Raw genomic sequence first — 20,421 nt, 5'->3', positions numbered from 1 at the left:
TCTCACTTGCATCGAGAGAACCATTCACGACCTCAGGATATTCCAAAGCGCTTCACAACTGATGAAATACATTTGCAATGCAGTTACTGCTGTAATGTAGGGCAAGATTTAGCGAGGCCATGGGGAGGGGAAATGAATATGTCACAGTTGTGTAATAAGAAAAGCTGTTCTAAGGTTGAAGTGAAGGCAAAGTGATGTGGTAGAGTAGAAAGAGCTTTCCTGTCAGCTGTCACTGGGGAGTGCTTGATTCTGACAACAACCACTTGAAATTGAAAGTGTTCCGCTCACTTATAGCATTAACCCTGACTTGCATGTATGCATATTGTTGAGTGAGGCTGCTTATTTTTAAATTTATTTTCTTTCACTCTGTGCACTCTTGGGGTGAAATATGGGAAATACTGAGCATGACCCAGGTTCCAACACCCAACCTTTAAAAAAACACACATCAATATGCTATTAAAAAATAGACAACGGTCATACATCACTGTTATTTATTGGTTTACAACTTAATTTCAATGGAATCTGAAGAAATAAGCAATACATTTTATAACATTTGTTCAACAAAAATATAACAAATATGTACAATCACTGATAAAAGTACGAAAAAAGCATACAGACACCAACTGTCTTTCTAAAAGACATAAGTTACAAGTAGTATCAAAAGTATGAGAAAAACCATTAGTTGATTACATTATACTTTACAATGACTTTTTTTTGTGAATGGACATGTGCAGAATATTTCTCTAATACCTGTATGCTTACAATGATTGTGCAGCTTATTCAATATGCCTAACGCCCGATTTGATAATACATAGTCCATGAAGTGCACTCCAGTTTCTTTTATATTTATATATATACTTATATATATATATATCAAAAATAAAGCCCAAATTACCATTAACAAATGACTTTGTGAAAAAATGCAAACAATCACCTAAGCTTGAAGAGTTTTAAATTAGATTTAAATAAAGCACTGAAAAGATTTGCTACTATGAATACTACACAATCTTGTTCAACAAACTGATCAATATGATCAGCTAAGTTTCCAAACAGTCACAGATTAGGACAAGCAGATGCAAGCCACACTGTAATCTGAATATAAAGAAAACTAATCCGGATATAGTTTTATCTTTTTGTATCTCCATTTATTTACACTTCAGAGGTAGGAACCCTTTTAGTCCCTTCGGAAGGAAGTTTCAGGTGATCATAATACTGTACTTGTTCTAATTTACTACTTGGTTTCAAAAGCCTTGCTGCCCCTACTATTAAATAAAGGCACAAGGAACCATTCCCAAGATTCCTGACCATAACTGATGACCAATCACAATCTGGGAATCAAATTAATTCTGGCAAAAAATAATTAAATATAATAACTTGAACTTGCTCACCTTGTAAACTTTTCTCACCAAATAAGGTGTGAAGACAATGCCACAGTGAATTGATTTTTTAAAAAGTCAAGTACTGTCATTAAACAATTGCTAGCCAATGTAAGAAATAAAGACTTGAGGTTTCTCATGATGCAAATAAAGTTTTTTCCAGTTACATATATGACCATATGCATGTACAAACAACTAGACCACCAAATAAGTAAAAACTACTAGATTTTGAATGTCTTTAAGTAGTAATTCTTGCGACAATTTGTTCTGTATCTACCATTCGATAGAAAAGATGGGAATAGTTTCCTAATGTAAAAATAAATTTGCAGTGATTAAAAATTAACAAGTTAAATTGTACACTCAGCAACTGAAAAAAAGTCCTGCACAGTTCAAGAGCCCAAGCAAATACTGGTATATTTAAATAGATTTTTAAGCAATTGCACGCTACAAGCACTTTCACCGATCAGCATATCTGAAGTGTAGCTCGGACAGTGAACTGATGAACCACTGATCTGATTAAATTCCTCCTAAACCATTTCTGTACATATAAATTAGCAATTTTCAACTGGCCTTGGCTTAATGGAAAACAGCCGCTTACTCCAGACACCTGTCATGTGTATGTGCACAGTGTTTGAGAAGCATATACATTAATTTATACCACCTTATGATAAATTCTGCCCCTTGAATAAGAACAATTAACAAATGGAACTGGACTATACGATGAAGATGGACTCCCCATATACCAGCAAAATGACGGGAGTAAGCCCAGTTGGCTGCCTTGCCCATCTTTAATTTATGTCAATGGGCCAACTGGAGGCTAGCAGCTCTGCAGCACCAACAATGCCACCAGGCTCCTGCTGCTTGGCTAAGACAATAGAACCAGGCCTACAACCCAGAAATGGAGAGGAGGGGGCACATTGGACAGGGCAGGGGTGATGGTGGATGCCTGGAAGAAAAACTGTGAGCAGGGGTCTCCAATTGCCATTAGGGATCCTGAAGGGAGATAACCCACCCTTTCACTGGCCAGCAGCCTGCAGCAACAAACCTGTTGTGTTACATGTTGGACACAGGCCTCTCCCACTGCCCATTAAATCTGAACGGTCGCTGGATGAGGCCCTTAAGTTCCTACTTAAGGACTTCAATTGGGCCATAATCCAGTGACCCACTTTATGCTGCCACCACTTCCCATAAAATCACGATGGCGCTGGTTGACTGGCAGCAACCATACCGCCAATGGCACGGCAATCTATTTTAAGGGTCCATCATCTACCTTCCACTTGCAGATGTCCCTTAAAACCAAATGATTAAGTTACTAAAGTCAGTCATTAATATATGTTAATGCGGCTTCCAATAAAATTGAACAGACACTAATTTAATGTTAATTACTCAACTGCAATATAAACATATTGAGGAAAAATGGAATATGTTATTTCCCGTTTGTGGAGCAAATCATAATTTATAGCACAATATATAACTTACAACTGTCATTACACCACTATCCGTGTAGCATTACCTGATTTAAGGACTGCTGAAACCAAACCAGTCAAGTTATTTGTACATATGCTCATATCTGCGGAGGATATTAAATTACAATGCAATTAATTAATTAAAATCACCTTACAGCCTAACACCTAATACTTCCAAAATAAAAAAAAAATTTGGCAAGCATAAATTTACCAAGTACTGCACTTCAGATAGCTGCATCGAGTGCTGCTTTACAAGCCTGGAAAACTGAAGTGTAATCAATTTAATAACAGTTTACTCAAAGACAACATGGACAGATCCTCCTCGTCTTGCCACATGCAGCACATGACACACTGAAGATGTACTTTAAGGCAGAGAGAATTTTAAAAAAAGCAGCTGCCCGCATTCTGACAAGAAAACATGTGGCCCTCAGCAGTTGTGTGTGTTCCAATGTCACAGTGGTAACCTGAAATGTTCCAATGGTCAAACTGCAGAAACTTGCTCATCTTCTGTAAAATGGAAGAGATATTATTATTTCACTTTCAAAATAAAATTACAAGACCCAATTTAAAGCTCTTGCACCAACATTAAATCAAAAACATGAGACATTTTTATTTAAAGAAGTGGTTAGGATAATAAGCGCAGTTATTTCTATGCAACTATTATATGCATACAGATAAAAGCTACCACATTCAGAAATAAATCAAAGTAAAGCAGTTGCCTGAACTGTTTACATGTTGAAAACCAGTCAGTGAAGGCTCCAACATTAGATTATTGCTTTCAAGTCTGAAATATTTAAAGTACTCTTTCATTGACTGTAGAGTGCGGTTTTACGCAATGTTATATCCTTTTAAGTGTTGACAATTTAAATATTGACTGTTCTTCACACTGAGGAATTAAAAGTTGATTGACAACTGCAATGTAATTCTTGCAGAAGAATTATAGAGAAATAATCTGCAGTTGATAAGCAGGAAATTGTTGATCTGGTAAATATTATAAAAGTGAATAAGAGTATCCTGTTACCTGCAGTAGATAAACACAAACAAAGCATACTTTTAACCGGACTTGCAGGTAGTAAGACACCTCAACTACTGCTGCCAAAGAAATTGGCATTGAAAAAATATGCTTAAAAAGTAAATAATTGCTTGGTAATACAGAAATAGCAATTGCACTCTTGTTAATTTACCAAAATTCGCTGGACTCTGGGGCAGTTCCGGCAGATTGGAAAACAGTAAATGTGACGCCACTGTTTAAAAAAAGGAGGTAAACAAAACGCGGGTAACTATAGGCCGGTCCCCTTGGTCCCCTTATTTAAGAAAGGATATATTAGCTTTGGAGGGGGTACAGAGAAGGTTCACCAGGTTGATTCCGGAGGTGAGGGGGTTAGCTTATGAGGAGAGATTGAGTAGACTGGGCCTGTACTCATTGGAGTTTAGAAGGTTGAGGGGAGATGTTATAGAGACATATAAGATAATGAAGGGGGCTAGACAGGGTAGAAGCAGCGAGGTTATTTCCACTTACAATGGAAACAAGAACTAGGGGGCATAGCCTCAAAATACGGCGGAGTCAATTTAGAACAGGGTTGAGGAGGAACTTCTACTCCCAGAGGGTAGTGAATCTTTGGAATTCTCTGCCCAATGAAGCAGTAGAGGCTACCTCGTTAAATGTGTTTAAGTCAGATAGATAGATTTTTAATCATTAAGAGAATTAAGGGTTATGGGGAGCGGACGGGTAAGTGGAACTGAACCCATTATCAGATCAGCCATGATCTTATTGAATGGTGGAGCAGGCTTGAGGGGCTAGATGGCCTACTCCTGCTCCTATTTCTTATGTTCTTATGGTTAGCTTAACTTCAGTATTGGGAAAAAGCTTGAATCCATCATCAAGGAAGAAATAGCGACATCTGGATATAACTTGTCCCATTGGGAACATGCAGTGTGGGTTCATGAAGGGCAGGTCATGTTTTACTAATTTACTGGAATTCTTTGAGGACATTACTAGCGCGGTGGACAATAGGGAACCGGTGGATGTGGTGTATCTGGATTTCAAGAAGGCATTCGACAAGGTGCCGCACAAAACGCTGCTGCATAAGATAAAGGTGCATGGCGTTACGGGTAATGTATTAGCACAGATAGATGATTGGTTAATTAACAGAAAGCAAAGAGTGGGGGTAAATGGGTGTTTTTCTAGTTGACGATCAGTGACTAGTGGTATGCTTCAGGGATCAGTGTTGGGATCACAATTTTTTAACAATCTACATAGATGATTTGGAATTTGGGACCAAGTGTAGTGTGTCAAAGTTCACAGATGACACTAAGATGAGTATTAGAGCAAAGAGTGCAGAGGACACTGAAACTTGACAAAGAGATATAGATAGTTTGAGTGGGCAAGGGTCTGGCAGATGGAGTACAATATTGGTAAATGTGAGGTCATCCATTTTGGTAGGAATAACAGCAAAATGGACTATTATTTGAATGGCAAGAAATTGCAGCATGCTGCTGTGCAGAGGGACCTGGGTATCCTTGTGCATGAATCGCAAAAAGTTGGTTTGCAAGTGCAGCAGGTAATTAAGGCGGCAAACGGAATTTTGTCCTTCATTGCTAGAGGGATGGGGTTTAAAAACAGGGAGGTTATGTTGCAGTTGCATAAGGTGCTGGTACGGCCACATCTGGAGTACTGTGTACAGTTTTGGTCTCCTTGCTTGAGAAAGAATATACTGGCACTGGAGGGGTACAGAGGAGATTCACTAGGTTGAATCCAGAGTTGAGAGGGTTGGCTTATGAGGGGAGACTGAGTAGACTAGGACTATATTCATTGGAATTTAGAAGAATGATGGGAGATCTTATAGAAACATATAAAATTATGATGGGAATAGGTAAGATAGAAGCAGGGAGGTTGTTTCCACTGGCAGGTGAAACTAGAACTAGGGAGCATAGCCTCAAAATAAGGGGGAGCAAATTTAGGACTGAGTTGAGGAGAAACTTCTTCACCCAAAGGGTTGTGAATCTATGGACTTTCCTGCCCAGTGAAGCAGTTGAGGCTAATTCATTTAATGTTTTTAAGGTAAAGATAGATAGACTTTTGAACAGTGAAGGAATTAAGGGTTACTGTGAGCGGGAGGGTAAGTGGAGCTGAGTCCATGGAAAGATCAGCCATGATCTTATTGAATGGTGGAGCAGGCTCAAGGGGCCAGATGGCCTACTCCTGCTCCTAGTTCTTACGTTGTGGAGTACTACAAGATAACAGTTAACCCCCCAAGCTTTCAGTCAGAATCAATTTGCCTTTATCGAGTTTAAACAAAAGATGGGGGACAACTGCTCAATAGCACATTCTCCAAGGCAACCCCAGGCCAAAGTGAGTCCATTTGTCATTGAATCAGCACTATTTTCTAATGCAATATAAATTGCTGTTCCCTTGAAATTGGGTATTATTGCATCTGCCCTGATGAGTGCAAGACAAAAAGTTTCAACAGCATAAAAAGATTAGACAGATGTATTTAACTAACTATATTTGTCCTGGAATTGTGAAAGGAGTAACAGAGTCTAGAACATTCATTACAACACATTACTGAATTAGAGAAAAAACAAATCACCTCAAAGTATGAACAGTATAACAATGAAACAGTAATTGGGTTTTAAATGTGAAAGAAATATTTAAAAAGGTTAAACTGGAATACGTGCATTAAATGGATAACTGAAAAATACTTAAAAAGTAAATGGAATTCAGTCATTGTTAGAATGAAAACTATTTCACAGAGATCTTCAATGGCAACTGGACTGCCAATGAGAGGAGTTACTTAATCTATGAAATGGAATGTGGTCTCTGTATTAATTGTGCTTGTTGTCACCAGATCAAAAATTTAATAGAAGTTCAGTTGCTTTGCATATTAGTGGGGACAGAGGGCCTTTAATTGAGCTGGCAGCAGGATTAATAAAAGCTTCCACAGTAAAATTGATATACACTCTACATATTCATATTTTTGAGTCTAATTAGTTTAAAGGATTATTTTCATAGACCTATAGAAATGAATAAAAGGCTGGATAGTGCAATATATCAGGGACCAATGTCGCTGAGTACTGAGGTACAGACATGACATGGCAATGTGTTGAAGCCCTGACCTTATTTGCTTTGTCATGGGAATTATCAAGCCCAGGCCAGACATTTTCAGAAACAGCAGAAGGGTCATAGAATACATATATTGAACCCCTGCAGGGCAGAAGGAGGCTGTTTGGCCCATTAAGTCTGCATAGGCCTCACCCAGCCCAGCCCCACCCCCCAATCCCCGTAACCCCAAACATTTACCCTGCTAATCCCCTAACCTATGCATCTTGGGACACTATGGAATACTTGAGCCAATCGAACTAACCTGCACATCTTTGGATGGGGGGAGGAAACCAGAGCACCCAGAGGAAACCCACGCAGACACGGGGAGAACGTGCAAACTTCACACAGACAGTCACCCAAGACTGGACACAAACCAGGGAAAGAAAATCAGCAGGAGAGCTGTCCCTGGCATTTTGCTGAGAACCTTCTGGCAGCCTGATTAGATTAGTTTTGTTGAAATATTTTAAATAGACCACTCAAAAAAACTTACATGACTATGCATAGCTGGGACTGATGTGACATTAATTAGACAAAAGAAAAAGAAAAAAAATTGTTTATTCCAAAAATACAGGCAAAAGCTTCTAGTGCAAAGGTAGTTTATGGATTTTGCTCAAAAATTGCCAAATTTACAAATACTTAATTATTTTTTGTAACACAAGATTCCATCCATTTACAGCTAAAATGCTTTCAGCTACAATACAAAATGACCGATTAATGCTAGACCAATGAATACTCACTAATTATTAGAGGCTACTAATTTTACTATCAAGGGTTCTTAGAGATGGGCAACCTACCATCATCTTCGTTATCTTGAAGATCCTGATGGTTAAGCTGTACTAGTCTGGGGTTGGACTCAGAGATTTTGTGCCACTGAGGTAGGCCCAGAGCTTTAGGCTGGTTGCTTGATGTAGGTTGGTTAGCAATGGGAACCGGCAGCAGTCTAGTTGGGTCACACGTCTGTGCTATCATCCGTGACCTTTGCAATGCCACATTATAGTCTGGTGGTTTTAAGCGTGGATGGTGATGTCCTCCTTCTTTAACATCTGCTATTGGAATTCCCACGTATCCCGGAGGAGTGGGTGGTGGCTCTCTATATCTACCATCCCTTTGTGCTGCAGTAACACAATACACTAGCATAAGAGATAATCATTGTTAAATTCATGAGGTTCATGAAAGAAAAAGTCAATGAGATTAAAAAATTTAAAGATATGAAATGTTAAGAGGTTAAAATATACAAAATAATTTCTAAACTGAAATAAAGTAAAAGCAGTAACAAAATCTGATAATACCAATATTTTAGATTAAAGTTATAACATGCAAAGAAAACTAGCAAAGCCTTATGTAAAAGTAAAATACTGCAGATACTGGACCACTGAATTAAAATCAGAAAAAGCTTATGTGGCAGCATGTCTAGAGAGCGAAGCTGAGTTAATATTTCAGGTCGATGACTTTTAATCAGATCTGAAGTATTGGCTGCGATTCTCCTATCCCGCAGCGCTAATTACTTAGCGCCGTGGGCTGGGAGATTCTCGCGTCGACCAATTCGTGGGGTTCACGTGAGTGTTTGCACCCCGCTTGCGTCCCCCAGTGCCAGATTTCTGGCGGCGTCTATTCTGTGCCAGAAATCGGCAGGGAGGCGCAAAAACCATTTACATGGACATTGTAATATAATTTAAATACGATTAGCGGGCCTGGGACTGAAGTCTCTGGGTCCGCTAGCATCTCCCCCTCCGCCAGACTATTTCACTCCAGTGGAGTTTACAGTAGTTTCCCACTTTCGAGGAGCTACTGGGAGTGTAGGGGAGCAATTGTGGTCCCCCAGAGGGTCGGGGGGGGTTGGTGCCCCCAGCAATGCCAGTCTGTGCTCCCTGGTACTACCCAAGGGGCAAAGTGCCGATGCCCAGGGGCACTTTGGCGCTCCCTTCAGGCATGGGGCAGTGCCAAGGAGGCAGGGCATATGGGGTGGACTCTCCCACTGCCACTCTGCATCGGGATCGATGGGCGAAGGAGGGAGGACAGCGATCAGTGCAGGCTGGTGGGGGGGAAGGGGAGGGGTAGTGGTGGTAGTGGGTCAGCCCTGAACGGTCAGGGGGCCAGCAATCGGCAGGGGGAGGGATGTGGAGAGCCATCATTGCATAGGTCGTTGCATAGGTCGCGGGGCTGGCCCGCAATTGAGCTGGCCAGCATTTGGGAGGCCATTAGTGCAGGGCCACTGTGCATGTGCCAATTGTGGCACTGACAGATTGGCACATGCATAGTAGCCCACTCAGCGCAATGATTTCAGCCTTTTCAGTGGGAGAGCTGGAAATTTAATGATATTCACGCTGGTGGCCTCTGCAATTCAGAGTGTGGGAGATTCTTTTCTGAACTCCCACTGAAAAAACAGCATGAATTACTCCAGTTTTCACACGAACTGACAGATTAGGCTTGGAATTTTTGGGGGAGAATTTAGAATGTTTTTGGGAGAATCCCTCCCATTAACTCTTTCGCTCTCCACACATGCTCTCAGGCCTGCTGAGTACTTCCAGCTTTCTCTGCTTTTACATAGCCTATCCCTATATTAAATTCTCTGCACTTCTGATTAAGACGAAGAAATGGAATCAAAAAATCTTAGAGGGAGGCCATTTGGTCCACCAACTTGGCTGTACTGACAGTATCAATTAGCTATACAATTAGTTATACCCAGCCCCTACCTCCTGCTCTTTTCCTACAGCTCTCCAAATTTTTCATTTTCAAATAAATATCCAAATCATTTTCAAAATTACTATAGAATCTGCTTTCAGGCAGTGCACAGTAGGGTATAACTCACTGAATAAAACATTTCACCTTATTTTCCTTTCTTTTTGCCAATTAATTTAAATCTGTATTTTCTAGTTACTGATCCAACCTCAGTGAAAACATTTGTCCTTACTTACTCTTATCAAAATTGCTCATTACCTCTCAGCATTTGCATTAATTCCCCCTTTAACATTCTCTGCTCTTAAGGAGAACAATCCCAGCTTCTCTAATCTCTCTACATAATTGAGGAACATCATTCCTGATATAATTCTGGTGCATCTCCTCTGCACCTTCATCAAGACGTTGATGTTCTTTTAAAGTGCTTAGAATCAGATACATTACCCTAACCAAGGCCTAATCAATGATATAAATAGGGTTAGCATAATTTCCTTTTTGCATTCTATGCCTTTGCTTATAAAAGCAAAGATCCCATATATTTTTTCAATCATTTTGTCAACTAGTCCTCCTACCTTCAAACATTTGTATATGAACCCCCAGGGAAAAGCCTTATGTTTCCCCTCTTGTCTGAGCAAATTAAAGCACCAAAACAACAAACTTAAGTCTTGTTATGTGTGTCCATGATGATAACATAACTGTCGTATCTCATTACTATTCTAAGTTAGCTTAAATTAAATCCAAAATTGTTGTCACATTGTGATGTATCAAGTGGCAAGACACAATGCCATAAATAGCTAATATCCCAATCATCTTTATGCCTTTACCTATATCATTATAGCTCTAACGTATTCTGGGCAATCTTTGCACGATAGGCTTTGCACAAAATTTTAGAGTTTGGGGTGACAAGAACAGTATTTGTAGAATATCTTAAAATGAATTATAACCTTGCACTTTACTACCAGCAAATCACTTTAAAAGATATCAGCTAACCCTTGCATCTCAAACGGTCAGTATTTTGTTAAATATTACTTTTAATAATTTAATGAACCCAAGTCTAACAAAATCTTTAATATAGCAATCATTTAATAACAGAATGTAGAACAAAAATCTGACAAACATGCTCAGGAGGATAGCACTCTGAATTATGTATCTGTTGCCTTCACTTCTTAACTGATTAAATTAAAATACATTATGAACATGAAATATTTAAATGTAGTTTCCCTTACCAATAAGACCCTTTTCTGTGCTTGAAGTAACAGCTTTGTAAGAGGGGTCAATGTTTGGCTTAGAGTTTGAAACACTTGCATTGCGTCCAGATGCTTCAACTTTAGTCTCGTGCAAGCCTATTCGTTTAGCAGTCCCACAATCCGTTTCAAACTTGTCCAAATGAGAATTTGTTGAAGGCGTCCAGCTTTCCCTGGAATGAACACATTCAATGGTGTCTTTAGACTGAATCGGACTAGTACTTTTAGTCAGGTCTCCAGAGTTTAAGTGACAGCCTGTGGTCCAAGAGTGTGTCAGTTCAATTTCTGCAATTGGTCCATCTAAAGTATGAGTATATTTAGATGCATTTAGTAGGTCCCAACTTTTCTGATTTTGGATTGTCTGGATGTTGTCATGGGAGTTGCTGGAGCAGGAAGTCCAGCTTCCACGGCCACTGTCCGCTGCATCAATTGAGATGTGGTCATTGTGTTCGCGAGCCAACTCTTCATTACTTGAAGATGTAACTGCTGTATCCATAACCAGGCACCCTCGCTTTTCAGTACTTAAAATTACAGAAGAACTGAAGGGGAAAACAAATGTGTCACTATTATTTAGCCTATGTTGGACCAACCTTGTTGGTGTTGGCGATAAACTTTCTATAGCTAAAACCCATATTCCCCAAGTGCTTTCTGAAATCTTTCAGAATAAATAACTTTCCCCTCATTCAAGCAATATCTTGTAAGGGAAATGCAGAACAAGATAGCAATCTAGATTTGATGTCAGTGAAGTAGTTTATTTTAAATATTTTGCTATTGATCATTGCGGAATGCATGTTAAAATTATATTCTGATGTATTTCATTGCAATTATTTTAATCTGCATGATAGGGCAACTGCTAGTCTATTACCACAAACAATACTTGTTATTTAGTTACATGCACTAATGAATGACAATGTCAGACTATCATGTAAACTCGTTGTTATTTGACTTTATTCAGAAAGGGAATAAACCAAAGCCATTATTTGGTCTCCTTCCATTGTCTCAGAAACGCATTCTTAGCCTAACCTCAAAATGTCACTTCCACTACTATATAATTGTAACATTTTGTTATTGGGAAATCTGATGTACACTCCATATTTGACATCTGTTTTGAACCCTGATAAGTACCAAAGAGCGATTTGTACAGAGGTGCAATCATGACTGTGATTTTTATAATGCATTAAAGAATAGGGATGAAATTATCACAATCCTGTCCATCAATAAGCCCACTTGAGTGTCATGTGTGTTGGTGGTCATGTTGTATAATTAAGTCCACTGCGATAGGTTGATTGAATATGAGCAACTTTACAAATATGACTTATAAATATCAATGCCATAAGATCACTTTTTTCTTAGCTATATTTAAATATGGGTAAATGAGACCAATGTCTACACACCCAAATAATTCATTGCATCTCTTTTTTTAACATTAACAAATTCATTAATAGTAATGTAGACAAGGCAAATAATAAGCAAAGTAAATTATTGTGATACCTATCTCAAACACAGGTTTCTTAAAATGTGCATGGCTAGAATGGTTTATAAAGTTTAATTGCGCAACCGCTTTCTATGAAAGATACTTTTTAATACACTTTTTAATATTAAAAGCTAGTGAGTGATACAATGATACCTGATCTGAAGAATACAGTTGTCAAAAAAATTTCTCTCAAGAATAGATTTTTATTTTGAACATAGGAAAACAGCAGATAGAGTGGGTGGGTTACCAAAAGAAACTTGTGCCAACTGTTTAAACACAGCTCGATTGAGGCATGAATTAGCCTAAACTCATGCTGTATAAATGAAGCCGACAGGACAGAGGGAGTGCATTACAAAGTAGAAAACTAAACAGAGAATTCTGATGATATAGTAAAGTTAGAGAATGAAACAAGAGATAATTTTCTCCAGCCACAAGAAAGGATTATTGGCAGTGACTCTTAGTCAGACGCACAGTATTTTGTGCAATGCCTTTTTTTTTAACATGATCAGTCATTGCATTGCATAATGGCACACAATAAATGGAGAATCTCAAAAAATACTGGCCTATCCCAATAAGATAATAGCAAGTAGGTGATGTTAATTAGTTTGAATAGCTTACAAAAATGGAGATGGTCATAAAAATACAAATTAGATGACCAAAGAAAGTAGAAATTACAAAATAAATCAGGCTAACACCCAATATTGAATATTTTGGAAGGATCTGTTGTTGCAATTAAGCCAGCAAAAATGTGCAAATTTATGAAAACAGTGGCAAAAATGACCACCAGAAACAATAGAGCACCAGTAAACCAAGATGAAAGATTTAATTATTTATTTTAGCATTACTGCTGCATGCTGAAAGTTGTTGCTATTTTTGGTCTATGAAAACTAATTACTTTCTCAAATTTTGGCTAATAAATGATAACACTATGAAAGTGGCTAAGAGTTGGTGAAGCATTTTTCTCTTTGAATGTTTGAACAATTAGTGCAGTCTAAATCATGAAAACTTGCTTGTGGTCCACATTTGCTTCCAGTTAGTCTACTGAAAGCTTTTAATTGCTATTTAATGCAATTCCTGTTAATAGGCTATATATTCATTTTCAAACAAAACTCGCTTCATGCTGCTTATAGTAAAATATCCCTTGCGCATCATCTTACCTTGCATAAGGTTGTATGGTTCTGGCTGCTGGTTGCACATTTCTCCCTCCTGCTGCTTCCACTGTATCTGGGACACTGTGGGATTGTGGCAAATATCGCTCATCTTGCATAGCAGCATACATGGAGTCACCAGAGCAATTGCTGACAATGCTGGAGCGCGATGAGATCTCACTATGGCTCGAGTCAGAGAAATTGTCGATTCTTGTAATCGGAGCCAGGGCCAAAGCTGAACATAAAATACAAGTTTAGACTCATGCGGTTGTACTGGTTTGAAAAGTTGATATTTTTAAATATTGCAAGTAGATAACGTGGAAGTTATAGGCTGGAGTTTTACCGCCATGCCCGCCCCAGCCCGGAACCAGGCTGGCGCTGCTCGCAGAATGGAATTCTCCGTCGGCCTTGGGCAGGATTTTATGAGCCTCTCCCGAGCGAGGTCGTAAAATACCAGCCATCATTTCTATTGCACCACTTTTTAAAAATCAGTCAAGCCAAACCTATTTACATGTATGTAAAATCTCTAGTCACCCTCCTGCAATGTATATTGAATTTAAAAATTGGAAAAAGAGATGGACTCAGATTTTGACAGGGGCAGATTTTCCAGGACACTGAGAAGGTGGGAGGAGTTTGGGGCAGAAATTCTCCAACGGGATCTCTTCTCCGAAACTGGCTTGTTGACAGGATAGGTTCCCATCAGAGGATGCTACGGGGTAGGTAGTGGTGCTACTAGTGGGAATGTGGGAGAGTGGAGGCAATAAACAAAGTGAGGGTTGGTCAGATCCTTTAACCTGGGATTGGGGTCAGCCTCTCGATTCGGGAGGGGAGGTGGGGGATTATATTTTTAGAATCTGTTCTAATGAAAGGTCACTGACCTGAAACATTAACTCTTGTTTTTCTCTCTCCACAGATGCTGCCAGACTTGTACAGCATTTTCTGTTCTATTTCAGATATCCATTAGCCACAGATTTCTGCTTTACTATATAGAGGCTGAACTAAGGGAATAGTTCTTCCATTTGCACTCTAGGTGCTCCTGCGAGTGGGAAAACTGGGATGTTTCCCACTGGCATTAGTAGTGCCTGTCAGGTGGGGATCACCCATCTTTAGCATTTAAATTTATGCATTCTGGGAATCACGCCGCCCAGTCTCGCTTTAGAGATCGGAAGGCCCTGATCTCACCTCCCCACAACAGACATGTCGATCCCAGCCGACAAGAGGAGCACCTCCAACCCCTCAGTACAGAGGGGCATCCTCTCTCTCCACCACTGAAAGAATGGCCTTTGCAGGCCTGAGGGTGACCCCAAATACCCCCCACCTCCCCCGACTCCCCACAAGACACACCCAGAAGAGGCTCCGTCTGGATCCCCTATGGAACCCCAGTACCAACCTTGCACTGCCTCCTGGCAGTGATACCCTGACCTGGCAACTTGTGCTCTGGTGCTGGAGAAGAGGGGGGGGGGGGGGGAAGGCAAGGGGCAAGGAGACAAGTGGTGTGCCCCTCTGCCATCACCGGGCTGCAGACTGAGGATCCCCCCAAGGGACTTGGAGGTTGGATGGGCTCGGAATGGGGTAAGGGCTAACATTGGGACTCTCCCCCCGGGATGGGGTCCAGTGGCTGTACTTGTCCTTGTTGCCCTGGGAAAGGTGACGTTCAGTTTCAGGATGGCAATTCCAGACACCGTTCTGGGATAAGGTATTTGTTATTGTCTCTGTCCTCTAAAACTTTTTTAAGTGCCCTGGTCACTTTGATATCCATGTCCCTTGGACACAAAGAACAAAGAAAATTACAGCGCAGGAACAGGCTTTCGGCTCTCCAAGCCAGCACCGACCATGCTGCCCGACTTAACTAAAACCCCCTACCCTTCTGGGGACCATATCCCTCCATTCCCATCCTATTCATATACTTGTCAAGACGCCCCTTAAAAGTCACTATTGTATCCGCTTCCACTACCTCCCCCGGCAACGAGTTCCAGGCACCCACTCCTCTCTGTGTAAAAAATCTGCCTCGTACATTTCCTTTAAACCTTGCCCCTCGCACCTTAAACCTATGCCCCCTAGTAATTGACTCTTCCACCCTGGGAAAAAGCTTCTGACTATCTACTCTGTCCATGCCTCTCAATCTTGTAGACTTCTATCAGATCTCCCCTCAACCTCCGTCGCTCCAGTGAGAACAAACCAAGTTTCTCCAATCTCTCCTCATAGCTAATGCCCTCCATACCAGGCAGCATCCTGGTAAATCTTTTCTGTACCCTCTCCAAAGCTCCACATCCTTCTGGTAGCATGGCGATCAGAATTGAACACTATATTCTAAGTGCCGCCTAACTACGGTTCTATAAAGCTGCAACATGACTTGCCAATTTTTAAACTCAATATCCCGGCCGATGAAGACAAGCATGCCGTATGCCTTCTTGACGACCTTCTCCACCTGCATTGCCACTTTCAGTGACCTGTGTACCTGTACACCCAGATCCCTTTGCCTATCAATACTCTTAAGGGTTCTGCCATTTACTGTATATTTCCTATCTGTATTAGACTTTCCAAAATGCATTACCTCACATTTGTCTGGATTAAACTCCATCTGCCATCTCTCCGCCCAAGTCTCCAACTGATCTATATCCTGCTGTACCTTCTGATGGTCCTCATCGCTTTCCGCAAATCCACCAACCTTTGTGTCGTCCGCAAACTTACTAATCAATCCAGTTACATTTTCCTCCAAATCATTTATATACATTACAAACAGCAAAGGTCCCAGCACTGATCTCTGAGGAACACCACTTGTCACAGCCCCCCATTCAGAAACACACCCTTCCACTACTACCCTGTCTTCTTTGACCGAGCTAGTTTTGTATCCACCTTGCTAGCTCACCTCTGATCCCATGTGGAAGCCTTCAAAATCACTTCAACACTCCATTTCACAGTAGGGATTGTCCCAGGTGTGAAAAGTCATCTTTAAATGCTCTTATATAAATGACCTGTTGCGCTTTCCCAGGAGCTCCCCTTGCTTTCTCTCGCAGCCAATGGCTGCTGTGAAACCCCTTTGAAGTACTTTGATGGTCAGTTTCACTGAGGAGTACGCTTTTAACATTGGAAGATTAGCATCTGGTTTCTGTATCCTTTAAAGTGGGGCCGCTCAATGGGAATCCAGTTTTAGGCCCGATGCCTGATTCAGCGGGCCATCAGGGTTCCTGCCAGAGCTCGTGGGCCTGGTGAATCCTGGCCTATATATCAATGAGCAATAAACTGTGGCAGTTCTAAGAACTCTTATCACATTTCTTCCATCTGCCTTACTTACCACTTCCCTGGACTTATTAGAAATGATTTCCGTTAGTGTGTCAATCTCTTCCAATATCTTTTATTATATACATGTCCCTATTCTTACTCCTTCAATCTATGCTATGATTTAAGTGTTTGGATCTACTAACCAAGATGCAGGGTACATTATTAGGATGGGGCATCCCTTACCACTTAAGTATAAATAGGTGTAGTTTAATGTCAGTTAAACATAGATTATTTAGAACTGGCAAAAATAAAACTGTCACCAAAACTGAATAAAAATACAGCATCTTAATTTTGCATTACTTACACTGGGAAAACTTTTAAAATCAATTTTTAAACGATCTGAAGCCACTACACAAAACTAGTCAGGTTTAAATACAATATACTGTACATACAATAGTTATTTTACAAGGGAAATATGCATTTAGTCACTTGTTCCCAGCAAATATATGCATTATTGTAAAATAGGGTTTAACATTCAAGGACAGAACTTTGGTAATTAGTCCACTTATTATGCTTTCTAGACCAGGAATATACAGCTAAATTTGTATTTAATATATGCGCAAGAAACAAAACTAAGTATTTTTTGGGAAAACTAATTTACAATTTTTCTGCATGTCACAATAAAAATCAGTAATAAAAAGAAATATTCACAAAAAGTCAATTGCAAAATGTCTCTGCAATTCACCTGCTTTTCAGTTGAGATTCAACAGGGGAAGGTTTTGGAAAAGAAATTACACCGACCATCACAAAAGTGCAAAACAGTAATTTCTTATTTATGATCATGTTTCACGCATCTGTGAAACTTGCAATGGGGGGGGGGGGGGGGGGGTGTTGAACCACGGTTCCAAGTGGTGGGTTCAGAACATCATCTTAGGACAGCTATAATGGACATCAATGTGAACTTTGCAGCACAGTCACTTTTTTGAATGTTCTTAATTTTGAACAGTATCTTGACAGAGACAGTGAAAAACATTAAAGAAATAACCAGAATAACGTACTGGTACTCCTACCTGAAAGTGTTTCTCACAATCTTGCATATCATCATGCTTCTAAAAACTTCAATTGCAGGCTTATTGCTTGCTGCATACACCTGCCACCACAACCCCATAGGCCACTGTCTGATATTTGGTCCTTGTAATGTCTCACTACTTGCATTCTCCTTCAAGGATAAAGCAATCTATAATGACAGGCAAGAGGTACCACAGCTGGTGGACTCTTCCAACCTCTCTCCATATCACCCACATCAAGGAGTAAACTCTTGAAATGTATTCCCAGGTCAGAACTATAAGATGCGAGTTACAGAATAAAGTCAGCCCTATCCTACTTTAGCAGAACTCCATAAATTAAGTTCCGTAATGATTTTCGTGTTCTTCATACAGCCATTATCTGGCATCTTCTGTGAACTACACTCTACAAGAACTTACACCCCAAACCATCTTGGGGTTTTGGGGCGGGGGGCGGGGTGTCACCCAGTCACATTATTCGATCCGAAATGTGACGGTAATTTAGACACTCCAGCAGGTGGGCATTATGTAATGTGGATTTATTTTTTCTGATTTTTAAACAACAGGTCCTGGAAGGAATGCAATGAGAGTATGCTCTGGTTCATACATTCCTTTCATACCATTGTATAATATATAGAAAAAACAATTTTAATAAGTATTGTAATAAAGAAAAACTTATCGACAGATGGTTACAACAGCCATTCAGCAACTAAAAGCTTAGATATCGTGTTAGACCCAAATTATGCCCTTTATTACAATGCAACAGAATGACAGCAGCCATGCGTGGATAATGCATTGCTGAGAGTCCAGAGTTCTTTTCAGGGTTTTTTGTTAGTCAATAGGATTGGATGTATTGCATGAATGCCTGTCAATGAAACATTAGTTAAAAAACAAAACTCAACTAAGGAGAGAAATTAATTAAATAAGTGATAATTCTATAAACATTAAACTCAGCTCTGCCACAGTGGTAACATCTTAACAAGGAAGTATGGATGGCAGCATTGATGGGTTATTGGGAAAAGGGGTAAAAGAAAAAAGTTTCAATTCCTGGTTGTTAATCAGTGACGTTTGCTGAAAAGTACACATTTATGAACATCAAGTGTCAATAAGGTTGCGATATTCTGAAAGCTACAATAAATGATTCTATCAACTCTTGCTGATTATGTTTAAACATGAAAACGACCATTTAAACAAGGTATCTAAGGGCTGCTGGCAATTCTACCAGAGTACCTTTAAAAGTGTGTGGGGAAAGGAATGTAAACAAAGTGAGAGGAAAAATTACTTCCTTCTCCTCTATGGTCTTGTAATCTCTTGACATGAGTCCTGCTGAATTTTCAACACCATCCAAACAGCTGTTGCTTTTATTCGAACCTTGATGTTTCATAAACAAGTATTCTAAGTTTTATCGACATGGATGTAGAAAGGATTGATAGGTGTGTAACTCGGAAAACACTCACCACAGTTCCTAAAACAAAAGCTCTGAGAGTAAATGCACATGGTAAAATCTGTTTCCTGTATTATCCAGCTTTCCAAAATCGGTGTATCAAAAATCCCACTTGTTTGCAAGCTTCCTAGTAGAACACTAATTTATGTCTGGAACAATTTAAAACTCTTGCACCAAAGTAGCATGGTTGCATCGCAAAAGAATGGCAAGATGCAGGTTTGCACCCACACATCCTTAAAACAGTGCGATCTCAAGTTTCAACCACTGCCGTCTTAGGAAGGTGATAGATCAAAGCAAGAAACTTCTCCACAGCGATGGAAAATGGGGAGTTGGTAACCCCAGGTGCATCCTGGCATGCTTCCAACAGCCAGTTTCAGATCAGAGTAGATCTGGAAATAGATCACCTGCTCTTCCTGTCACCTGGAATATGATACATGGAAACAGAGGAGTAGTCATGACTTCTCAGTACAGCCAACACAAAACTGAGTTGTGTTTCACTTTTCTAATGTTTTAGATCATGATCCATCTTTGAATCAGTTTTAAGGAAGGCAATTTCATTTGATGTTACATGCAGAATACCTTGCTTTGGTTTCTTTCACTTTTTATTTTCTATCAAACCACTGTAACATACAAGTTTGAGAACTACTCATATAGTTTTCCTTCGTTTGTTCCTCATCATCTTAGGGTACAACCATTCAAAAGGTCGGGTGCTAGAGATGACACTCGTGCTGGTGCTGCCATGTTGGTCTGTCTCTACAGCTGGCATACCATTTCCATCAGAAACACCTGCCATATTTCCTGCAGTTCCTTCTGCCTCCTTTCTGTCTGCTGAAACCTGTCTGTCTCTGGAAGAACTTCTTTCTCGGAACCTCCTGAAGGGCGACCTCATTCTTTTTCTACTCTTTGGTTCCTTTTCTCTTTCGTCTCTATTGCCTACGACCTCAGCCGTGCCTGTGCCACCTGTCAAGCCTGTGATCTGCCGAATTTTCTTTTGCAAATAGACACCACCTATGCCATATGTCTGTGCTGCAGTACTCTTGTGCCTGACCTCACTAGCAAGGGAAGAGGAGCAGCTGGATATATTTGACAGACTTGAATCCTGTGACCACAATGGACTACTGCCTGATAGAAATAGGGAGGAAAGGTTTTATGTTAAAGAATAGAATTAATCCAGCAAAATAGTAAGCTAACATTTTGGGGTCATT

The 20,421-nt window shown here is 40.0% G+C and overlaps 1 protein-coding gene across 13 annotated transcripts in view; it reads right to left on the bottom strand.

Annotated features, from left to right (window-relative positions):
* Positions 1 to 474: 474 nt before the first annotated feature.
* rapgef6 (Rap guanine nucleotide exchange factor (GEF) 6) overlaps positions 475 to 20,421 on the bottom strand; it is a 330,858-nt gene continuing 310,911 nt past the window's right edge. For 7 of the 13 annotated variants that reach the window (XM_078230817.1, XM_078230822.1, XM_078230820.1 and 4 more), the window contains 4 exons: positions 13,496 to 13,721; positions 10,847 to 11,403; positions 7,739 to 8,074; positions 475 to 3,349 (listed from right to left, as the gene is read on the bottom strand). In XM_078230817.1, the coding sequence (XP_078086943.1) occupies positions 3,324 to 3,349; positions 7,739 to 8,074; positions 10,847 to 11,403; positions 13,496 to 13,721 (1,145 nt within the window). In that variant the 3' untranslated portion in view covers positions 475 to 3,323. Of the gene's footprint in view, positions 3,350 to 7,738; positions 8,075 to 10,846; positions 11,404 to 13,495; positions 13,722 to 20,264; positions 20,339 to 20,421 lie in introns of those variants that run through there. The other 6 variants (XM_078230818.1, XM_078230821.1, XM_078230827.1 and 3 more) reach the window with 6 other exon arrangements.

Source organism: Mustelus asterias, chromosome 16, assembly GCF_964213995.1.
Source record: "Mustelus asterias chromosome 16, sMusAst1.hap1.1, whole genome shotgun sequence".
NCBI lineage: Eukaryota > Metazoa > Chordata > Chondrichthyes > Carcharhiniformes > Triakidae > Mustelus > Mustelus asterias.
This window is presented reverse-complemented; position numbering and strand designations above follow the sequence as displayed.